Source organism: Lathamus discolor, chromosome 5 (genome assembly GCF_037157495.1).
Source record: "Lathamus discolor isolate bLatDis1 chromosome 5, bLatDis1.hap1, whole genome shotgun sequence".
NCBI lineage: Eukaryota > Metazoa > Chordata > Aves > Psittaciformes > Psittacidae > Lathamus > Lathamus discolor.
The window spans coordinates 53,673,835-53,698,319 of NC_088888.1; the positions used below are offsets into that span (position 1 = coordinate 53,673,835).

The following is a 24,485-nucleotide window of genomic DNA, read 5'->3' on the forward strand; positions in this document are numbered from 1 at the left end:
CCGCCTCCTTCTCCTCCAGGGACAGCAGACTCCCGTCCTCAGGGGGCGGAAAGCCGGGACGCGCTGTGCCGAGCCGCGTTGAGCCGCTCCGCGTTGAGCCAGGCTGTGCCATGCCGTACCATTCCGGAGCGGGGGAGGAGAGCTGAGCCCTGCCGTGCCGAGGAGAGGAGAGCCGAGCTGTGCCTCTCCGAGGCGGTGCTGGCCTCCGCGCCTGCAGCAGGAGGCGCTGCCGTGCGTCGCTGCGCCCGTGCGGGGCCGCGGGCCGGAGTCCCACACTCTCGCTGCCAAGTGCCGGGGAGCGGGGGTTGGACGTGCACGCTCGGCTCCTCCCTCCCTTCCCCGCTCGCCCAGCAGCAAAGTAACTCCGGAGTACGAGGAGAGCCGGTGCCGTCGCCGCCGCGCTGCAGACGGCTGCCCCAGCGGGCGGCCCCGGGGCCAGCGGGCGCCCCTCGGCGCGGGGGTCTCCTGGCGAGGCGCCGGGGCGGGAGGGACGGGCGAGGCGAGCTCCGCCCGCTGCCACCGCCGAGGGCTGGGGCAGCCCCGGCCTCTTTCGGAAACTTCTCGGCAAGTCGGCATGGGCAGGGGGGCTGGCGCCACCGCCTCGCTGCCGCTGCTGGCGGTGCTCGCCCTGCTGGCCGGCTGCTCGCCCGCCCTGCTCGGGGCGGCCAGGGCCCAGCTCTCTGCAGGTGAGTGAGTTGGCGCTCGGCCCTCAGGTGAGGACGGGCGGGGTCGCGCCGCGCCCAGGGTGCTCGCTAAGGAATGGGAGTGAAGGGGAGAGAGCGGGTGGCACCGCGCCGGGACCCGGCTTTCGCCCCCGAGGAGCGGTGGTGGAGCTGCCCTCCTCCTCCTCAGCACCCCCAGCCACCGCTCTATGGGGCGCGTTGCGGCAGGGGGGGCGACGCACGCGTGTCCACAGGCTGCCGGCGCGGGTCTCGCAGGGGCGAGCAGGGCGCGGGCTTCGGGAGCCTCACAAACTCTTCTTCCTCTCTTCCTCCTCGTTCTCCCCGCAGGCCAGCCTCCCAGGTGGCGTCGGTGCTGCTACCGCCCCTTCCTCCGCTCAAACTTTTCCCGGCGCTTTCCTGGCCGGCGCGGCACGGGGGGCGCAGCCCTCGGGGTGCCCCGTCCGCTTCCCGTAACGAGCGGGGCGGGGAGGCGCGGCCCTGGCCTCCGGCGGCTGCCGGGATTTCCCCCTATACAAAAAGAGTGGTGGGCGAGAAAAGTGGAGGGAAGGCAGCATATGGGGTTGGCGACTGTTTTGTTTGAAACCCGCGAATTTCTCAACCCATCCTTTTACCCCCCCCTCCCCCCCCCCCCCCGTCATGGGGTTTTGCAGAATAAAAGCCCACGGGGCCGGGCGGTGGGAGCTGCGGCCGGTGCGGCGGTGAGTTGTTGGCCCCGGGGGAGCCTTGGGGCAAAGCTCCCGGCGGGGCTGGGGCGGGCGGTAGGTCGCTCCGGGAAGTGGAGGGTGGGGAGAGTAGTGGGGGCTAGTGTTACGGACCCTGACACCCCCCCACTCCTCCGCTGTAGTTTATGAAGCGTCCTTCGTTTGTTTGTGGTGAAGCTGTATCGTGAACGTGTTCTTGTTTGTGGTGTGAAGTATTACTCGAAGGGCTAGCTGAAGTAGACTTCAGGCTCTGTTATTTGAAAAAATAGCACTGCAGTTGCACTGGGCGCGTTCAAAGCGTTTATTGTAGGATAACTAAGTTAAAACCTGCTGTTAATAAAAGTATCTACACTTGGGAGACTTGGAAGCATGGTTTTCATAAGGACCGATGTGTACTTAGGAGGCTTTTCTTCCCTTTTCCTTCCCGCAGTTCTCCTGTAAATTAGTTTTTAATTGAGACATTTGAAATGTGTCGTCGATTAAGAAATGCGCTGAAGCAGTAAGGGAAATTGTGTTGGTCTGAACAGATTACATCCCTCCTGTATGGCTGACTTTGGTGTGTATCATTTAATGTCTGCGTATCAGAATTGTAAAATTACATAAGTGCCTGCAAGCCTTTTATCAAGCCAAGGGAAGTGCACCATACATGCCGCTGGTATGTTGTAGAAATAGCCAAAATAAAATATGCCCAAGCATAACGTCTTTCATTCAAAACCGTACTAAAATCAGACCAGTGATTTTTGTGTTGCTGTAACTTGTCAGGCTGATGTTAACACCAGAGGCGACTCTTACGTAAATATTGCTTATGAGCTTGTTCACTGGCATAAGAAGAGTAGGAAGTTCTGATAACTTATGTGTTTCATGGTATTTTGTGCTGAAAATGTGTCACGCAGCCCTTGCTGGAGTTGCAAGTACAAGAAGCCAGGTTGGTACTGCGGGGTATGTGTTAGGTAAGTGGAAAAGAATGTTCAGTGTCCTTCTGACCGGAGTAGGTGAAGCTTGTCAAGGAGTTAAACAATTGTATCTAGGAAACATGAGATTAATTTGTGTGTGTGTGTGTCTAGCATGTCAGCAGCTAGAGACTTTAGTTTCTATTGCCAAGCATCAAAAATGTGTTGCACCGGTCAGAGGTTTATTAATTAGAGATCTGCTCAGACTTTCTTGAATGTTTGGAGAAATATATTTGCTAGTAGCTGGTGCTTTCAGTGTACTCAGTTTAAGGTATGGTGCTCGGAAATATGTTCAGTTTTCACACGTAGAGCTATGCCCCTGCTGAATGCTTCCTTATGGTTAATCTTGGTTTGAAGGCTCTGGGTTTGACAAGTGCCACAAACTTTGTTTTTGTTCCTTATTCTAAACCAGTCCCTGAAGTGTGTGTTGGGGCTCACGTGTCTGTTCCATCAAAGGCCTCTCTTTAGCCTACAATGAGATATTTCTGTGTTTGGTGCACACAGGAGCATCTGTTTTCTTCACAGTCATCTACTCTGTTTAACAGTACTGTTTTTCAAGCATTTTCCTTTGACTGCCTTTCCCCCCTCCTCACCTTAATCTAATGGCCTGTACTTTTCCATGTTAAACTGAATCTAGCCCATTTCTAGCTTCCCTTTTATTAGTAATCTTATTGTAAGAATTCTAAATAGTTACTTTTTCTTTGCCGTTAATGAAGCTATTAATTCAGTCTGGACCTTTCGCAAATCTCTCTCTCACTGTAATTCGATTTATATTTCCTTTTGATGATGCTTTGTACTACTCCTGAGCACGAACGTTGGCCAGGTCCTGAGTCTCTTCACAAAAATTTTGATATATTTATTAAGGGTCTAATCAAATTACAGAGCATGAAAGCTGGCCATTTTCAGGAGTGTGTGTGTGCGATGGTTGGTATCTTTTCTTCCTCATAACATATTCCATGAAAGCAAATGAGAAGGCAAGAAAAGGAACGGTGGCAAGTTAGGAAAAGGAACAAGATACATCTTGTAATTTGTTGCCCTTTTAAAGGCTGTTCTTGTGTATCATCTCCACCCTCTTTGCACATAGTTGAAACACTGTATATTTTGTGTTTCCCCACAGATCTCAAACGGTAAAAAAAACCCAAAACCAAACCCAACCCCCAAGCAGGTTCTCTCTGCCTGCCCCCCAACCCAACCATAATCCACAGTGTAATGTTTTCTGGTCTCTGTAGATTGTTTCTTTACACCGCTGCTTTCCATGACCCTTCAACTTGGGTGAGTGCCTGTCAGAATCTAGGCCAAAATGTTTTGGCAGCACACTCTCTGTTGAAGTCTAGCTATTCCTTATATAGCACCTCCTTTCATCTGCAACTCCTACAGTTTGATAAAGAACAAGTTCAGCTTGTTTTCACAACCAGATCAGTTTAAACTTATATTAAAAAAAAAAAAAATAGCAGTTTATACATCTTCAAATTTTGAGAAAAAAAAGAAAATATTTCCAATTTTTTAAGAACATTGCCAGCTTGCCAGTTAGCTGATGGATATGTGCTTTACCCTGCCTCCCATGGTATCCGTGCAACCGTGTGATTTATTTATTTTCCTTTTTTTTTTTTTTTAATACAAAATGAAAGATATGAGGATAAAAATTCTAGAAACTCCTCAGCTTACCTGATGTTAAAAGTGTGGGATTTCAGACCACAGGGACCGTTAAGCATAAAAAGGAGGCCTGTATGTTTTACAATTTCAAGTCCTTTATTCGAGTAGCTATTTCTCATACAGTAGACTTTCTCATACAAAGTAGTTATGGTATCACAAATGAAAAGGCAAGAGTAAATATCGCTGTATTAATCTGCACATCACACTCTCCCTCCATCCTGTTCCTCCATCCCCCTCATTCCCCCCCTCCCCCCCCCCTCAAAATTGTTACAGTCTGTCTTTGGGAGAGAATCTAATGCAGAAATTTTGTATTATAAAGTAGATGATGTCCTTTGTTTTATAAGGATTTTTGTAATTAAATATACTTACAGAGAAATAGACACAAATTTTAATAAACATTTTTTTATTTACTTGTAATCATATAGTAGAAGAAATTAAGGGCTTTTTGAAAATGCTTTAAAATACTTTTTTAGTAATTCAACTCAAATTAGCCCTTTGCTGTCAGAAGAGCAAAACTTGTTTCAGTGAGATTTTATCCTTGAATGTGCTACAATTTGAGTGTGCTATACAAGAAACACTTGTGCAGGTAGGCGTGTAGGTATAAGAGACTTCTCAGTAGCATTTTTTTCCACCAAGCTGTTAAAATGTACTGACAAATGATATAGGAGATGAGTAGAACAAAAAGTGAGTTATTTTGTCGCTTTTACCCCCTCCTTCCCAAATGTTTTCCTTTCCTTTATGCATTCAGCTTCTTCCATGGCACTGGTGGTTCAGCCATCACTCATCTTTTGGTTTTCTATATTTCGCAGTATTACAATTATAAAACATATATAGATTTTCAAAGTGACACTTAACTGTTTCAGATGGAACTGAAAGCACCCAGAACGAACACTATCCCAAGAGGCTTGTTTAGATCCCTTTGTCTGAGAAATCAGGGTACTGCTTGATCGGTTTCATAGCGACGTAAGTGGTGTGTAAACAGGCAGATGTCCTGCCCTTACTTAGATCCATTTGAGATAATTAAAATAAAAAAAGGGAGGGGTTTAAGAAATCTGCACAGGATTGGGGCAAAGCTCTGCCTAGCCCAGTATGCAGCCTCTGGTGGTGGACACTCAGGGGAGAGGGATTTTGTCAGGGTGAGTGACTTCCTCTGAGTACTGTCTGCCCGCAGTAACAGTTCTTGTAACCATGATCGTTCCTGGTAACATCTTCAGCTTGTATTGCATTTGTTGTCTTCTTCACTTTGTGACAAGGAGTCTGTATGTTATAGGAAAAAGCCATGGTCCTTTGTTTTTTGAAATTACTAGTTTTATTTAATATCTCTTAGCTCTTTTACTAAAAGATGATCAGTGATTTTTCTCAGTTTACCTTCTTCCTGCCACACAGCATTTTCCCACCCTCCCTCAACCACTCCTTTACTCGTCAGAAAAGTCCATTTGTAGCCACTTGCTGTGAAGGTACCATTCCATATCTTTTCATGCTTTACCAGCCTTCTCTTTCTGTTCCAGGTCTACATTGCTCAGAGTATCTGAGAGGATTTATACAGTGCTTAACAACGATTTCTGTTCTGTTCCCTGTCTTTACTGAAATAGTTCCTGGCATCTGCTTTGCCTTTTTGACCATTTGTTACACTCCTAGTTGCGAGGTGACACTTCCATGGAACTATCTATTTTATTATTGAAAAGCTGAGATCTTGTGTTTAAATGACGGGCTGTAGGGTGGCTGTGCCAGTGGACAGCAGGACTCTGGGAAAGGGGAGAGTCTTTAGCCAGCCCTTTTTAGGGGGGTGTGAGGTGAAAACTTTTAAGCAAGGCTCTTAAAGTACCCATGACCTTGTGTTGGTTGTCTGGGAGGGTTAGCCTGTTTAATACTTAGCACCGTAGTCTGTCTTCTCTTTCTGAAATGCTGTTAATATAAGCGAGTTAAAAAGAGTTTATTCTCTTGCACATAAAGATTGACAATATCTGAATTAACATGCAGAAAACTGCAATTCTGCTGCCTAGTTAGTTGCTTCTTGCTCTGGAATCTTTATGATGTCTTTGTATGACCTCTTCAGCTGGAAGACTATTCATCTAACCTCTTGCGAGTTGCATACATCACCAAGTGTCAGCTTTCCTTTTCATTAGCATCTGTTTTGGTGAAATCCCTACTCTTCCTTCTGCAACACAGATCCTGTTGAATGTGTAATAGGAAGCTTCCAAAACTATTACTTTAGTCCTGGTAACTGAGTAAGTCAGGACATATCTCATGTTTTCACGTGCTGATGGGATCTCATCTGACATAGTTTTATTATTGTCGTGGACAGATGCCTTTGTAGTGCTGCTCCAAGAAGTGTGCGTCCTGATTTGGAGTGCCAGGCACAATTTGCTGATGCCATTAAGCAAATTTTAAGTTACAGCTGCACAGAGGGGGGCATTTCCGTCACTTCATGCCTCTCAGGTCTTTGCCTGTGCTAGATCTGGTCATCATGTGGCTTGTGGGTGAGTTAATTTAGCTTTATGTGAATCTTCTGGGAAGAAAGATGGTTAATTTCCTTTGATCTCTGAATTTGTGGCCACATAAATTTGATGTATGGGAGGATGGGGGCTGATGGTGGGATGGCTCAGTTTGACAACAAGCTGTAGTAACACCACAGCTTATGTAAGGTGAACCTGTGCTGTTTTGAGTCTTGCTGTTGCTATACTCTGTTTGCTGTGCAGCGCTTTGTTCACTCAAAGAAGTGCAAAGATGAGGCAGGAGGGCACAGAGAGAGGTGGGAGGAGAGGCCTGGTGTTTCTTCTGGAGCTGGAGGGGTTAGACTGAGTGAAGGTGGTTGCAGCTGCATTCTGGCTGACTGCATGGAAACTGATGACACCGTGCTAGCATATCTTTCCATGACATGCATCTTTGAGTAAACTGGGCTTAAATATATTCTTGCATTATAATAGATAGCTAAGGCATTTATTATATAAAGGTATAAGCAGTAAGTGGCCTATTAATGACACTTAGTAGAGAGCAGGTGTTATGACAAGGAGTGGAGGGCTTGGAGGAGATGACACCCAGATACCAGGCTAGAATTAAAGGATGTTCTGACATTCAGTTTGGGGTGCAGCAGGAACCTGTTTAAAGCTGAGTTCTGCAGTTTCACCTTTTTCCCTGTGTGATCTGTCCTTCCCCATTCTGTGGGGTTTTTAAATAGGATTGTCCCTGAGACATGTGAATGAGGGTAGAAGAGGGAAAATGAATTCTAAAGGCCAGGGTGAGCCAGTTGAGGAATGGTAAATGGCTTTGGTGAGAATTTTATAGTTTCTGACTGAGCGTAAGGTCTTGCTGCACCACATTTTGTAGGTCAGGCAGGCTATTACCTCATGGTAATAGCAGCCTTCCTGACCAGCTGCTTCCTGGTAAGCCTCGACTACAGGTGACTTTAAACATTGTCTAAAACTATGCCAACTACCCAATTTGAAGTCACCTATAGAGCATACTTACAATGTAGTTTAAAGTCACTTGGACTCTACTCTTACCAGGAAGCTGTATAGTAGAAAGTCATATTTGTGTTTTCTAGAAGTTTTATAAATATTAGAAACTAACAGAAGCATACAGAAATATTTTTCTGGAAGGAGACTATTAGTATTTGTGTCAACTCAGTGCTGTGTTTAAACAAAGAAACAAACAAGCAAAGAAGCTACATGCCTCTAAGACACTTAATATGACAAAAGAATAGCTGTTTTGTAGGGTTTTTTGTAAGTGCACAAACCCTCAGCACATAAGCAATGTACCCTCAGACTTGAAAAGCTGATGGTGACATGAAACTATTTTAAATCCCTTTTTGTTTTCCTTCTGAATGCTGAGGGGCTCAATAACCATTAAAATTGTGGGAATAGGCGTAAAATTATCAATTATAAAGAATACGTACGTGCTTAAGGAACTCCTTTTACTTGACTTACTCTCTGACATTGTTCTCTGTAAATAAGCTGCATTTGTCCATTGGAAGGTAAAAGCTAAGTATTGATCAGTGAATATAGGCCTTTAGGTTTGCTTTGTGTTACTGAAATTTAATGTCCATAAAAGTTGGAGTTTTTATTAACAAAATATGAATTTCAGTTAGTAACCATTTATTTGTTGATCTAACCAAATCTATTCTGTGGTTCCTGCCGTGGCTAAATCTTTGCCTTGACAGCCTTTGCGCTGTTTTGTTTTAAACAGCCTAAAAATATCAGATGGGATCTAGTATTATACCTACTATGGAAACAATGATCTAATGGCATATTGCTGTAACTTGTTTTATTTGAAGGAATATGTGCAAAAAGTTCTGTAAAACAGTTAATCGAGAATTTCTACTGTTGATAAAGTTGTTATAGAATTGAGGCTGCTGAACTGGGCCTCAGGACGGACAATGTATCCTGAAAGCACTGGGTAGATGATGGGGAGTTAGAGTCAATGTATTTGTTGAAACATCTGTAATACATAACTGTATTTGGGGGTAAGAACATAAGCATATAGCAGCAAGACTTGCTATAGAGTAATAGCATGACATATAAATGATATGCTGATCTCTGGTTTAAAACATCTGAGTCTCCTTATAGAGCAGGGAGAAGTGCTGGCCACTGCCAGCAAGTGCCTCTCAGAAATCATAGCAATGTTACAGTAATGGGGCAACCTTTTAGTGATAACTTTGATTTGCTTTCTCAAGCAGAATGAGTCATAACTGTAAACTATTCCTGTAGGTTTAAATCTTGGGACTACATTAGGATTTTTTGCCAGCATAGCTGTATTTGCTAATAGATTTGTGGGGGTTTGTTTCCCCCAAATTACTCAATGGTAAGCAGGAGAAAAAAAATCAAAACAAACCCAAACAACAACCCCTCCTAAAATACACACACAAACCCCCCCAAACATACCACCAAACTTTGAAAGTGTATAAGGTATAACAAGGTATAAAAGAAATTCTCTGGTCTAATAGTCCGGGGTGGGGAGAAATCAGTATTTTCCATAAGTATGAATTAACTTCAACATGTAAAAACTTGTTTTAAGATAGAAGGTGCTGTGCATGGGCTTGTCAGGTATTTGTTCTTTTTAAGAAGGTTGTACATATATGTAATCGGTTGATATTTATGGTAATGCACGAAGTATATACCTCAGTGAAAGATTTGAGAGACTTAATTTCTTGAGGATTGGTGCTGTGAAAAGATTAAATCCTTTTCTCTCTACTGCTTGTAATATAAGGTTATTTTTGTTAGCCAGTGTACGAAAGATTGGACCTTTCAGTTTGCCAGAAAGTCATTTACTTCTGCTACTACTTACAAAAAACATGTGATTATATTTATTAATTGAATAGCAAAAGAAGTAATTTCTCAACTACCGTGTAATGAACTTAATTCTAGTGACTTATGAGACACTGTTGTATTCTTCAAAACCAAGTTCTGCTGCAATTAAATTATGGTATGTTCATTCTAATTATTACACACTGGTTACTCAATTTATTCTGAGGTGGAGTTGTATGCTTTCTTTTGTGTGTAAACACTTGTTCTGTAACAGTAAAAATGATTGATGAATATTAACTAGAAGAGAAAAATATTCCAAAGAACAATTGTGGCTGTAGTTCAAATTAATTCAAAACAGCTCAGAATGAAAATTTTGAGTGGATAGCTGACTTCTTGAGTTAATGTTTAGGTTGTTTTTTATTCCCAAATGCAGGTCATGTTTATTTGTGAATTGTATAGTGTGATTTAGGATGCCTGTTGCTTTTAAAATGACTTAAGGATTTAAGTAATAAAAAAATGCATTGAAGCGCTAAAATCTTAGGCTGCTTTTGTCTTCTCCACCAAATAAAATTTTAAGACGTGGCAGAGAACTGTCAACATAGCTGTTGAGCAGAGCATAAAAATGCTCTGATTTGATATTTTATCAGTTCACTAGATCTTGATCAACTCTACATGGCATTAAGCTGGAGTAAGTTAAAACGGGGAGTATCGGTTGTCTTCGTTCTCCTAGTTTTATCCTGTTTGCCTGTTATTTGTAAATGTGAAAGTGCTTATCAGCTGTGAGAGCACTGAAGAAATGTGGTGGAGTTCATGACTTCATACAGCAGAGATAAGTTCTCAGTGCTGACTGCTGTCACCATACTTAAAATGCTTTAAAGAGACAATTTGTTAAAACTTACTCATCTGTAATACTGAAGGCAGTTTTATGTTTTGTTCAACTTATGATTCCTTTGAAGAAATGCTCTTTTATATTTGTAGAAGATGGTATGCCAAAACACTGCTGTACTAACTTTTCCATGCTTTTTTTGTCATGTTTAACAGAAGACATAATGGTGTTGGCTTAAAAACAGTGTTAAATAAACAAAGAAGCTCTAACCAAACTCAGAACCACCAAACCATCCCATAATCCCTTTCACTATCCCTGATAAAAGAAGTGGATTGTGATTTTTCCACTATACTTTTTACCTCCATCCCCACCCCCCTTTTGTAATCTTCTTGTCTCTCCTTGGTTTTTGTTGGAAGAGTTTTATGGCACTCTTCTGGCTTTTGTCCCATAACTGAAGAGCAGCAAGGTATATGAAATTCCTTACTCTGAAGTGACAAATGAGCAGAAATTATTACACTTCTCAGGAATGTTTTATGTGCTTTTAATTTAACTACTTAGTTGTGTTGGTTTCTGTTCATTTGACAGCATTGTTTGGTTCAATCTTCAGATTTTTCAGGCTAGAAAATTTCCAGCGAAAAGGGGTTTTCTTCTTTTTCACAACAGAAATGTAATAAAATGGTCTATTAGGTCTTTTCCTTAGTCAATTCAGAAAGCCAAATAAATATTGTCTTTGCAGTTAGTTTTTGCTGATAGTCCATCCTGACTCAACTTGTGAGAATAAGAGAAATCGCAAGATAATTCCACATGCTTGCCATCTCTTCAGCATATGAATACTTTGTGTGTGTGTGGTCTTGTTTAGTGCAAAAGGTCTATTTATATTACGTTTCTTGCATTTATAAATCTCTGTGGGTTTGGCTTTCCTCTTTCTTTCTACCTTTTCTTTCATATAGTATAACAAACCAAGAAAATGTTTCATCCCCTTGCTACATACATAAAGCTATAATGTACGTGCATATATAAGTGTAAAATAAGGACAGACTATTTCCAGGTGACAGCAAAACCCTTAGTATAGGAGGATTTGGATTTCTGAAGCAGTTGAAACAAAGCTTGGTAATAAAAAGGACTATAATTTCCCTGCTAAACACAGACTAAGTAGATGAGTGTAATGTCATAGAATGTAAAAATTACTTTTTTCCTGGCTGGGGTGGGTGAAACTTGGCAGTGGGAAGTCAGTCAAATTACTTCACACTTCTGATGTCAACTTTTTAATACTTTTAAAACAATTCTGTTAGTAGTTACTGAATTTGGTGCTGTTAATAGCCTAGCTGTTTAGCTTTTTTCTTTGATAATGTTAGTTTGATGCTTTAATTCAACTTCCAGAAGTGGGAGGATGTTGCTTGCTTAGGTGGTGTGGTATTCTCACAGCTTTTTTTTTTTTTTTTTCTTTTCCTTCCCTCTTCCCCTCCCCCCCCCCCCCCCCCCCGCTTTTTTCTTTCCTTTGAAATTCCTGTATACCCTGAAAACCAACTTGGTTAAATACTACAGGGTAGGGTGAAAGCTCCTCTGAGTCATGATGAAGGCATGAAGTGCTTCCAGGTCTGCAGTCCTTTCCAGGGATGAGAAAGTTCCTTGCCTGTGTGTATCCTGTGTCTGCACAGCAGCAGTTAAATACCAGGCTCAGTTTATAGGTTGTTTTAAGCATGTTGAAGTAGATACACTAAACAGCTTTTTCTGGTGGTGGTGGTTGTTCCCTTTAGCTCACTTATCTGTATTACTTTGAGTTTATACTCCAAATGTTCAGTTCTTCTAGTGATTTATTGGTGTTTCTGTGAACTGTGAGCAAGAAGTTGTGTTAAGTGACCAGCATTTAGGAAGAGCAAGATTATGCTCTTGTTTAGAGAGACTGCACAGATGTTCTTTATGAGCATTCAGAAGAGGGGAGACTGTATATTACTTTCAATTTGACAGAAACCATGTATATGAAAATCTTTGGTCTGAGCTTTATGGTCTATGTGATGAGGCTGTGAACCTGAAAGAGTAGCATTTGTGATTAATAATGACATTTACAGACCCTAGGAATACTGAAATAATCTGTTGGATGGTTTTGCTTGCATAGTGATAGTATCCAGATGCTAACTATAAACATCTCTCTCTGTTTGCTGAAGCATGGAAATGGGAATGAAAACAAGCACTGGATATTTTGTGTTTTGGGGAAATAATTTTAGCCATCACTCTTTTAAAAAACCTATTCTTGTCACCTGAAAGCAACCTTAAGTAATTTATAGGTCAGTCTTATTCTTATGATGTTAAAGTTGAGAGAATGAGGAAAAAAATCTGTTTAATGGAAGCGAGAGCATGATTAAAAACCAAACCAAACCAAACAAACAAAAATACCCAACAAACAAAACGCTGCACTTGGATGTGAAACATTTACATTGTCAGCCTAAACCTAAAAAAAGACCCCAACCATTAGGAAAACCAGGAACTGAAGCAAATGCCAAAGAAAATGCTCAAATGCTCTATTTTAGTAAGTTTGTACATTAGGCAGTCCCCAGAGGACACAGGAACAAATGGGTGAACTTGGTAAATGTTTACCTCCCAAATAAAATAACAATTTGATTCACTTTTCAGGTGCATTGCAGTACTGAAGTTGATTGCCTAGTGGATACCTTGTTAAGTTCTTGGTAAATACTGTTCCCTGGGCACTGTGTGCCCAGTACTTGCAACAAAACTATAGTGGCAAGTAGTTTCTGAGTAATTTTTTCTGTGAATACTATTTTGAAAATGAGGAGAACATAAGATGATCTTGCTTTAGTTTATGAAATATGGAGGAGGCATAAATGCACTACTTTTTTTCTTGTTACAGTGTCAAAATCAGTATAATTATTTTTAGAGGAATTCTCTCAAAGGGAAAGCAACTGCTTTTGTGTTTGTTGAGGGAAAGAAATAGGTCCTGGGATCACACTTTTATAACAAAAAAAACCCTTAAGCCATAAAAATCCCAAATCCTCTTTGATGTTCTTCCACATTGCATCAGTTACTGTCTTGTGGTTGAGCATTGAGTCATGAGATGATGGCAGTCTTGCATCTAAGCAAGTGAAACAAAAAAATTGAAGAAGAATGTGTAATATAAAAAGTGGCAGAAAGGTCTGTAAATATGTTGCAAAAGTCTTGAAGTTGATGAGTTTCTTCAGTAGTGCCATCAGTGAGGAGGACAGCTTTATTCTCTAGGATGCACAATGTAGACTGAGAATCAAAAGAAGTTAAGCCATGCTTGTTGCTGCTCTTCAGCTTTTGGTACTTCAGGAATAACTTTTGTTTTATCCTTATCATGTGACCCTGGCAATGGTAGGTGTGTGGGCAATAATAACTAAAATTCCAAACCACTCCACTCATGCTGTATGTTTACTGTATTGCCAGATTAAACAGGACATAAACTAAAACGAGTTTATTAGCCTGTGGGCTGAATACCTTCTTGCTTAACACCTCACTTTGCAGGCTCCCAGCCGTAAGTTGGGGGTTTTGGTAATTTTCCTGATAATGCTCCAGTTTCTTCCTTGCCTCTGCTCATCCTTTGTTTTATTGGTGTGGGGTTTTTTTTAAAGTCTCAGGTCATGGTATTAAAAAGGCCTCATCAAGGAGGAATGCAGGTAAAACTGGTTTCTGTTGACTTTCTAATCCTTTTCTGAGAAATTTTGCATCAGAGATGACTGTCTTTTTTGTCACAGTATCTTTCCTGCCTTTCTTTTACATTCTCTCTCACCTGTTTGTTTACTGTATCCCAACTATAGTAATCAAGCATCTGATTAAATTTACATTACTTTGTGTAAGAATTAAGAAAGGGAAGACAGTACTGGCCTCAGTATTTAAGCAAAATGGGGTCTTTTTATGTTGAAGATTACTTTGGCTATGCTTAGACGCTGAGAAGTTGCTGTTTCCTTACACTTTTGAGGTTCAGAACCCAATTAAAAAGAAAAAAAAAAGTTGGAACAGACCTCAGAATTTCTTTTATCTTGGGGGAAAGGGAAAAAGTAAAGAAAGAGTAACAACATTAACAACTTTAGAGTTGCACATGTCAAATTTCTGTCTAAATAAGTTATAACTAAGAGGATTTGCCTGTAGCAGTATATAAGATAAACTACCAATGATTGTATCTTCTATGTAAATGTTCAGTAATTAACGTATGGCTCGTAAATGGAGCCAGTGGCTGTTTGAGGAATGTGTTTATACATGGCAAAATACATAAATAGTTCAAGGTTCCTTGGTGTATTCTTGGCTTCATTCATATATGATTGATCAGTGTGCCGAAGACACAGAATAGTTTGTTCTCAGACACAGTTTACAGATTGTGCCACTATGAAATGTTGTAATAGCAGGAGATGAAGTGCATAGGCAAAGAAGATATTGTTATTGGAGGACTGTAATCAGTGTTTGGAAACTGGCTAATGGACTGCAGAAGATAGTAGCTTAGCAGACAGACGTAAGGACCACATATGAAAAAGCAAATGCATGGTAAAATTAAATGAAGTCAAAGCTTGGGTAAATGTTCTTAAGTGTAATTTCATTTGCTTTCCAAAGCGTATTGAATGGAAGACTTGGAAAATCCACTCTCTTAAGTAGGAAGGCTTCCTTTTTTTTAATTTAGGCTTTTTAATTCAAATGGCTGTGAATAGAAACATTTGAAAAATAATTTCCAAAGGCAAAATAAGGCTAAGTTTGGCTAGGGTTGTCTGAACACTTAGCTGCACTGCCTTTTTGCTCTTGAGCTCCTATGAGCTGCTATGGCAAGAAGTTAGAAGGACCTTGGTGGTTTCACCTGTGACACTAGGAACCGGCAGGGCAATTCTGTTTTCAAGACTATAACTGTATCTACATTGGCAAGCAACTATGTGGAATAGATGCTGGTCACTGAACTGAAGAGCTGCAAATAGTGAGGCTCTCGGAACCATTTCATGTGGCGTAGCCAGGCAGCATTACTTCAGGTTAGATGGTCTTTTCTTGTAGGCCAAATGTCTCTGCTCTGTTGTGTTCTTAGGGATTTTGCAGTACATGGTATACTAACTCCAAACCAAGCTTCCCTGTGAAGTGCTGGAGTGCTTCTGAAGTGGAGCTTTTGTTTTGCTCTTCTCTGAATGTGGTGGTGTAGTTCATGTTTCTTGGCACAGTTCTCATACACAAACTAGTGCTTGGTAAATGGAGGCAGTCAGGGCATTCATTTTTTTTCCCCTGCTGTTTGGAACCAAGCTCCTAACACAGGTAGAGTCTATTAAAAAATATTGGGTAGGACATTAGGCTCTGTGCAACACAGTATATCAAATTAGTGTGACAAAAGAATTGGAGAGAAACATGCTCTGAAAGAGCTATTTTTGAATTAATGTCTCCTGCCCTTTTTATGAACTTGTGTACCTGTGTGTTTTTGATTTAACCGTTTGGCAGGTAGGTTTTTCAAGCAGGCAAATAGGAGATGAAGATGATCATTGCATGTTAATTTGGTGATGAGAAAGTGATAATGTTTTCGGTGCTCAGAAGCAAACCTTGCAGTGAAAATGGAAAGCTTGTTTAGATAGTGAAATTAAATACTGTATTCGTGCAATGCTCTATATTAAATATTAAGACCAAAGATATGGTCTCAAAATGTTTGAAGCTAAGTGTCATGCAGGCTAAGGATCTCTGGTTCTGTTTTCATCCTGTGAGATTCTGTTGCCCCTTACGAGAGTAATATGTGAGAAATCCAAAATACTTCAGCTTCATGATGTTCCTGTGGGATCTGTTTGTACTACACCCCTCATTTTGCAGGACTGCATGCTCAGATATGTGACTGTCAGAAAATCTGTGGTAAGGCAGTATACTTTAATTACTTACATTCTGACTTAAACATATATCCTAGTTCATTGTCTAGGCATGGGATTATCTCATTCTGAAATTGACAAGTGAAATTTTATACGAAACAAGGCTGCTCAAAATTAAACGTGTTTGAGAAAACTAGTCCTTAATAAGGCAAGCATTATCAATATGCTTGCAAGTAGTGCTGATGGTAATAATGCCTATTAATAATTACACCGGTAACATCTCCATCTGGCAACACCACCAATAACGCCTACAGTGATTTTAAGGGAAATGGTTGGTGAAAGGGGTCAAACCAGTAGTTTTGCTGTGAAAATCTCTGAAAAGAGGCAGGGGAGGGAAAGAGGAGACTTGTTGAGAAGAACGAAGCAGAATATTAAACTTGAAAGAGGAATATAAATCACAGGAAATTAGAACTAAAATAGAATTGACCAGAAAGGGGGGGGGGGGGGAGGGGGGGAATGTTGTGTGCTAAGGCCAGCTGAGATATCTGCCCCTATAGAGATTAATATCTCCGTATGTGTGAAAAATCTGATCTGGAAATAAGATTAAACAAGAATTGACCAGGATCAGGAGATGAACCATTGTACCTTCACAGAGGTGTCCACCCCCGTGCAGATTAATATCACACAGAATAACAAAAATCTGATTTGGAAAGAAGATGAGCATGCATTCTCCATACCAAGAGGATGATCTTATAGCTCTTGCATAGTAAATAGCCTTGACTTTATTTCAGAGTCTGTCGTCAAATAGATTCTTCCAAGGCCATTTGGACATTTTACTTTAGCAGACTTAGCAACAAAACTACTATTGAACATTTTATTAATGTTGCAAAGCAAATTGTGGTAAGTTCACTCTTCTCATATTTAATCCTCTTTCTTATGCAGTAAGTAATAAGCAGATCAGGTTTCTGCTGAAGCAATGATTGGATCGATGTCATTATTGACATATCAAACAGTTCTTTCTAATTCTGTCATTTCAACAGCTCCTGAAAGCACAGTTTCAGAGGTTAGATCTCCCTTGGGGAGGAGGGAAGTGCAAACTTTCTATAGTCTGTGTTTATCTGTTAGAAAACTGCAATATATTTTTGTATTTAACACTTCAATGTTAAAACACAATCTTTTTTTAGAAAAAAGGTAGGTGTAGGCTTATGCTTAGTTTTTCTTAAACTTTATTCTGATTTATTATAACGAATGTGTTCCTTTAATGCTCTTCCTGAAATGCCTGCAGAAATTGACTTTGAGTCAGCTCTTACTCAAAATATTAGTATTACAGTTCAAATTATGGATTAATCAGGTTAGAAATACAGATCAGTTGGAAGACACTTTTTTTAACATTCCAGACACTAAAGATTAGTTGCCTGTTTCGTCAAGTTCTTCTAGTGCATGTTTTCACTGAAGAAGTGAGGGAAGTATTGGCATATCAAAGTAGTGATCTCTAAGAACAATTCCCGATGAGAGATACTTGGTTGTACACTGGGAAAATCTGAATGTGGGAGGAAAAACTCTCAAATACTCCCCTGCCCTCTCCCTCCCCCTCCAGTTTTTAGCTGCACTATTTTTAGGTGTATAGCTTTACTTTTGCCATAAGTCACGTGAATATCAGTTCTCAGAGGTGTGAGTTTTACCGGGCTCTCAGAAGAGAGGCATAATTGTAATTTATGTCATAGTAACAATACCTGCTTTACCGCTTATTGCTGTCTTTTCATTTTCAATGCCAATTTTTTAAATGGAGGGTGACCAATGCTACTGTTTCTGACAGGGACTGTTGTTGAAACAGCATGATTTACAAAATGAATTGTGGTATCTCTTTATTCCACTACATTAGTCATGACACATGGTATATTACTGCAAATCAGAATAGTTTGGGGTTGATCATTTATTTCTGAATGATGGCATGAAGGGCATCTGGACCCAGAAGATCAGTGCATGGATGCATGGAGCACTGGAACAATCTCAGTAGGAGGAATACACCTGTGCCTGTGTGCAGGCTGGATAGTGGCTAGGTGACAGCCCTGCCGAAAGGGATCTGGGATTGATACCTGGTTGAGTATGAGCCAGTTCTGGTGGTGCTTGATGTTGGATGTTGACGTTAGGTAGTGTGGTGGGGTTTTTTTGTGTGTGTATTTGAACAAAGTGAATGGCATCCTGAGAGGGAAGAGTGTGACCAGCAGGCTGGAGGAAGCTGTTGTCTCCCTGTACTCAGCACTGGTGAGGTATGTCTGGAGTATTTTGTTAGGCATTGGGGCTCTTGCCCTCTCCTGGGTCAAGCAGGATGAGGGGGAACTGGAAGTGTGTTGAGAAGCTGAGATAGTTGGGGCCTGGATGGTGTGACCTGCAAGAGGCACCTGAAGGGAGCTGGACTTGTTTGGTCTCAAGATCAAGAGTAGGAGGGTAAGCTTGCAAAAACTTGAAGGGCAGTTATGAAGATGACAGAGCTCTTTGATAGTATCAAATGATACAACAAGGGGGAGTAGTCACAAATTGCAGCTAGAGAGGCTCTGACTGGGTTCTGTGAAACACTGCTCATGAGGACAAGGGTGGTTGAGCTTCAGAACAGGGTGCCCTTGGGATTCCCTGTCCAATGGGGTTTCCAATTCTTAGCTAGACAAAGCTGTGCCTCATGTTATAGTGTTAGTGACAGTTCTGCTTTGAGGGGGTTGTTTGGCCTAGATGGCCTCCAGAGATGCCTTACAAACAACACTTCTTTGGTTCTATTAGAACTGTAGCCTGCAATTTTATGGGGTGTGGAACAGGTCAATGCAGGTTGAAAACACTCTAGCCTGGCAGAATGGCTGTTTGCTCTCTGCTCCAAAGAGACTTTTTCATAACCTTCATAACCTTTGCTCCTGCTCTCATAGGTCAGGCTGGATTTTTTAAAATTTCTTTTGGCAAAGTGATGCATCAACAGCTGACCTGGTATCAGAGAACTGCCAGAAGTTTTTGTTGCAGATAAGGAATGTGTTTGCAGAAATACTTCCTTTCACACACCTTCCCCTTATCCCCCCCAACTCTGTTAATTAGGCAAGATTTATGGTTCTTAATGTGGACTGATTCACAGACTTAAGTTATCCTTAAAGTCAAGCACAGAGCTCAGGGTTTGGGGTTGAACTTGTTTCTGTTCTTTAGCAAACATAGCTCTATTAGAAAGAGGGTGCCTGCAGATTATTGGATATGATTTCCATTGTTCCATCAAAAAGGTGTTTTACAGTTATATTCAGGAACACTTGTTGAGGTGGAACCCTCATGCCTGTTTAACACTTCGCTTTTTAAGGAGGTGGCCAAGTGAGAAGCTGCCTTTCCGACAGGGGGGACACCTTATGTGATGTTTTCTGCCTGGCACAGCGGTGTATCTCTAGATACAATGGCTCATCTTGTCAGGCCTTTTTTCAAAGCATGGGTGAAGGTGACTTATCCATATGTTACATTCAAATTAAAAATTAATTTAAAACAGTTTAGTTAAATCATGTTAAACTTGTGTGGGTTGCTTTCATTCAGTATTAAAATGACATATTAAAATTCAGTTTAGTATAATTCACCTTAGGAAAAGATTACGGTAAATTGGATTAAAGTAGACTAATTCTGGAAAAAAAAAAAGCTACACAAGTTTTTTAGAGTGAAGTAAATGACTTTGGAGTTAATTCGGACTACTTTTTATTGTTCCAATATGTCATCCTGGGGTACATAAAACTGATTTTAATCCTGGCAAAAGAGTATGTGTGATCCAGCCCTTCCTTGTTCTGCTGGTCAAACCTCAAATCACTTTTTTTTAATGTCGAGCCCCTGTTTTATCCTTCTCTGTTGGGAAGCCACTGAGGGCCCTGTGGATCCTTCTTTCTTGGTGTATCAGGGAGGTACATTTCTAACGGTCGTCAACTAGATTACTTCAGAAGAAGTCAGTTGATGTATTTTGCTTATTCATGTTGAGTGGTGTAGACCAAGTAGCTTTCAGGACAAGGACACTTTTCAATTTATCAATAAGGAAATATGAGGAAATATGTGTGAAGTGGTATCTGCAACAGAACACAGTCACTTAACTAAAGGTATGGCATTAAGGTTTATTAGCAAGAGTGCATTACGTGTTTGTGCAGTGCTTTCATTGAGACTTGATTGGCTTTAGCCTCAGAAATTATAGAGATAGTTAAAGTCCCTGAGGTGTCTGGTGATCTCTTCTGGGGCAGTTTAAGAAGTTATCCTGGACTGTCAGCTCCAGTAGCCCTCTTCAGAGCTCTAAGCTAAAATGCAGATCACAGAGAAAAGTGTGGCCGTACTTTTTGTGTGCCACAGTTGTCAGCATGGCTCCTCCCAAAAAGGGTGATGGGTACAGATGATCTGCTGGGCAGTGACCTCCTGGCTCCCTTTTCCAGTTTCTGTAGGCATTTGCTCAGCAAAGAAGGGAATTAACTCCTTCATCTGCTTTAACCAAGTCCAGTGGCAGTTGGAGCACGCGAGTGTGCTGTGTTGGCAGATTCTGAAAGGGATTAGTTTAAGTCTCCTTGAAGCTGAGTGCTCTGAAGTTATTATAGGCAACCTTCTCATGGTTAAAACCCAAGAAACAAGCTGCTGCTTACCAAGGAAAATATGCCCTCTCTCCGAAACCTGCAAAACCAAACAACCCACAGAATAGCTCCTTTGTGTGTGTGCATTCGATGTGATGTAAACTAATATTTGGGAAACAAGCTTTATTCTTATTGTCAAAACTTTTTGTGCTAATATATTCAGAATATTTGGTATGTTGGAAGAGTATTTTGTTTGTATTGATTTTAACATGATAAATGGAATGACTTTTATTTTTAAGTTAGAATTTGAAACAGAAGCAGTTTCTGTTGCTGAAGTGTAGGGTGTCTATTTTAATTATTTTTTTTTTAAAGGAAGACCCTTTAATTATGGTAACTTTAACCATATTTTGACATCTTGATCCACCTGCCTAGTGACTTAATTCACTAGTTCAGATAGAAGCTCATTCTAGGTCAGCTAAGGCTTGCTAATTATTGAATGATATGTTTTGGTTTTGTTTTTGTTTTTATCAAAAACATTCAACTTTTAACTGTTCTATGATCATAAAATTCTGTCCTTGTACCAAAACTCTGAGCTGTTCCTACAGCAACCAGAGCTTCAGTCTTTGTTTTACCAGAGCTTCAGTCTTTGTTTTGTATAAGATTGGTACAAAATTTTGTAGCATATAGACAATTTAGTGTGGGTTCAGTGTAAAGTTTTAATATCTAAATCAGTAATTTCCTTGTTGCATTGCTTGTTGCTTAACTGGAAGATTGAAAGAGCAGATTAAGAATTTCCTTTTGCTTAGCTGATACAGAATTCATCAGAAATTTCTATGGGCAAGATTCATTCTGTCATGGGACTCTTACTACCTTTAAAGATCACACTTTATGTTGTTAAAACTGCAATTGATACCATAGAATCATAGGATAGTTAGGATTGGAAAGGACCTTAAGATCATCTAGTTCCAACCCCCCTGTCATGGGCAGGGACACCTCACACTAAACCATCTCACTCAAGGCTTCGTCCAACCTGGCCTTGAACGTTGCCAGGAATGGAGCATTCACAACCTCCCTGGCCAACCCATTCCAGTGCCTCACCACCCTAACAGGAAATCTTCCTTGTCTAATCTTCCCCCATTTAAGTTTTAACCCATTACCCCTTGTCCTGTCCCTACAGTCCCTAATGAAGAGTCCCTCCCCAGCATCCTTAAAAGCTCCCTATGTTTCCATATACGTTTACCATATTTGAAGGAATAGTCCCTCATTTAGAATGCATTCAGTTGAGGGTTACATAATGCTAATCCACATAATGCTATGACCACCATGTAGTTTGGTAGATTGTAGAGTTTTGCTCCTGCTTTTGTATACTCTGTACGTGTTGTATGTCCTCTCGCTTTGTCACTCTGTTCCTCATTTGCACGCAGCATTTTCAGTCTGATGAGGAATTTGATGCATGCTCTGGAAAACTGGTGTTGTAAAAAATACACTGTGAAGACAAATATGCAGATAACCACCAAATTCTTGCTTTAAAGTTTTGCCTTGAGAAAGATCAGAAGGTTTAGATGTGGAAAAAACCTTCTCTCCCACTGGTTGCTGGCAGCATTTCCCATTGAAACATAGGTGACCCAGGTGTTTTAGCCTTTTTTCTTTATTTTTTTTGTGCATTACGTCACTCTTTATGACTCCATACCATAAAAAAAAATAAATATGGGAATAATGATGATCGAAATGTTTTTTAATTAGGAAATCCACAATATCAATGAAAATGAAGAAAGAATGAGAAGCCAATGAACAGTGGAAGCACCAAAGCACGGAGATTGTGTTTAGTAAAGTGGCTGAATTTTATTCTGTTTTGTGTTGGGTCTTAATTCTTCTTTTTTTTTTTTTTTTTCCTATTTTCTTTTTTTCCTGTAACTTTGAAGAAGTATGAAGCTAGGCAGGCATCAGGCTCTGATCAGATACATGGCATAGTCTGAGAGAGATTTAAAGGAGAAAAAAACACCCTCAGAAGAGTTAAGCCAGTATTTGTTGGCTTAGACGTTTGAGTCCCATTTTAAAATACCTGCAGTGTTATGTCTTGTTGAATATACTTGACGCTTTTACAGTTCCCTGGAATTTCTGGGAAAATGCTTCAATTTTAAAGGATGTTTTTTGCTTGATCTTTTTAAAATGACTGTGCTTAAAAAAGTTAAGCAACCCAGTTCGGAGAGTACTTCAGGACTACCCAAAGCAATTAACATAAACTTTGTGGTTTCCAGTTGAAACTTACTTCTTGTTCCCAAGAAAATCTGTTCAATTTTTGGCTTCCTATTTTGAGGGAAACAAAAATTCTCAAGCCTTCAAGACTGCATTTGTAAAATAATTTCAAATATAGTGTGTAGGTTTCCAATTCTCTAGTGGGAACTGGTTTATTTAGAGTGATCTCAAAACCAATGAAATTTAAATTCTGTGTGCTTTTGTGTATTGGAGAATGTTCTATGTAGGACCTAGAGCTTTCCTTGGATTCTGTGGTGGTAATACGTGCTGCTTGAATGAGTTGATTTAGCACTGCTGGCAGTTCAAGTAGAAAGAAAAACCTGAGGAGAAATTACATTCAAGTGGGTAGCCACTTGCAATATGATACCAGTCTTTAAATTCCTAGAGCCAGATTAGTATGATCTGCTTTATTCTTACAAATACAGGCCTTGGGGCTTTCTTCATTGTCAAGGAACTACGTTGAAGTCACAGTTCACTGCAGAGCCATATGTGTTATGGATATTACATGCTTCTATCTTGAATGAGGAGGGGAAGATGAGAAGTGTGAATATTTTTGTTTTCAGGCTAGATTGATGCAAGCTTCTAATGTAGAGAGAGGCAATTTTATACAGCATTTGACACTGTTAGATAAAAAAACTTAAATATATGCTTACAATTCAGAAAGACTGGTGCTTTATTTCCCTCTTTGTGTTTCTAGGAACACCTCAATTAAACAAGAAATCTTTCCACATTGCTAAAGCAGTGCTGCAAGATTGCTATACCTGTTTTCACTGAAGCTATATCTGCCTCATTCTGTAGCAAATTTTTGAATTTGCTCACTCCTTTTTTATATGATGCAAGGACCATTTTAAAAGTGGTCAAAAAGTGCGTGTATATATCCTTATATATTTTTTCTCTTAATTTTCCTTATGTTTAGTGGCTATTATCCTTCCCCTCCCCCCGTTAGTTTTCTAATTCTTGAGCACTCATTCCAATTGCTTTCACTACTGCAGACAGTAGGGAAATCATGAGAGAAACTATGAATAAAGTGAAAGGGTTACTTTTCATGCTGGCAGGTTGAAATGATTATATTCAGGGGCTATGTTTCTAGTTTGTTTTTTTATTTGTGTTGTTTTTTTTTTTTTTTTGGCGATAATCAGTATAAGTTAGAATCTATTGTAAGATTATAGATTTGTCTGGCCTAATGTATAATTTGCAGCTGGTTTTATAGTGCTTTTTGGGACTGGTTGGAGGGTTGCTTCTAGCACAGCTGAAGTTTTCTGTCATCTGGAGGCAGGTGCTTGAAAGTCTTGGAGTTCCTCTGAAAGTCCAGTATGTATGGCACTGCCTGGAAACCAGGGATTTGTGCCTTTGCCCGTCCCCTTCAGTATTTCTGCGACCTTCCTGCTCAACCTGCTCTGAGGATTGTAACCAAGTTCCCAGTAAAAGACTCTGGAAAAAAGTGGGAAGAGATTGGCTGAAGCTTCTGGCTTGTGAGCTGTGGAAGATGATTACTCATGGTAGCTTTAGGCTGTCATGGGATAGAGTTTGTGCTGAACTTTACATATAGGTTTAGTGTTCTGGAAAGTAGGTGGTTATGGTAATTGTGTCTCCAAGCCTACTTAATTTCTATGAAAGCAATGTGGAAGTGAAGTTATTTTTTTCTTTTCCTGGTGCTTGATTAGATTTTACTGTTTAAGTATCTTAAAAAAGATAATAACACATTTGTGCTAAGATGGCAAGCAGTTCTTTTCCTGGTTTTCAGTGAGGTAAGGTTAGAAGTCAGTTCTTTGCCAGCTGACCTGAATTGACGCTTCCCTGGTGTGCCTCTTCTCCTTTACTTGGCATAAAC

General features: G+C 40.5%; 1 protein-coding gene across 5 annotated transcripts in view; it reads left to right on the forward strand.

Moving 5' to 3' along the window:
- Window positions 1–257: 257 nt before the first annotated feature.
- The window catches only part of PTPRK (protein tyrosine phosphatase receptor type K), a 403,857-nt gene continuing 379,629 nt past the window's right edge, over window positions 258–24,485 (forward strand). For all 5 annotated transcript variants that reach the window (XM_065680919.1, XM_065680921.1, XM_065680920.1 and 2 more), the window contains exon 1: window positions 258–686. In XM_065680919.1, the coding sequence (XP_065536991.1) occupies window positions 575–686 (112 nt within the window). In that variant the 5' untranslated portion in view covers window positions 258–574. The remainder of the gene's footprint in view (window positions 687–24,485) is intronic.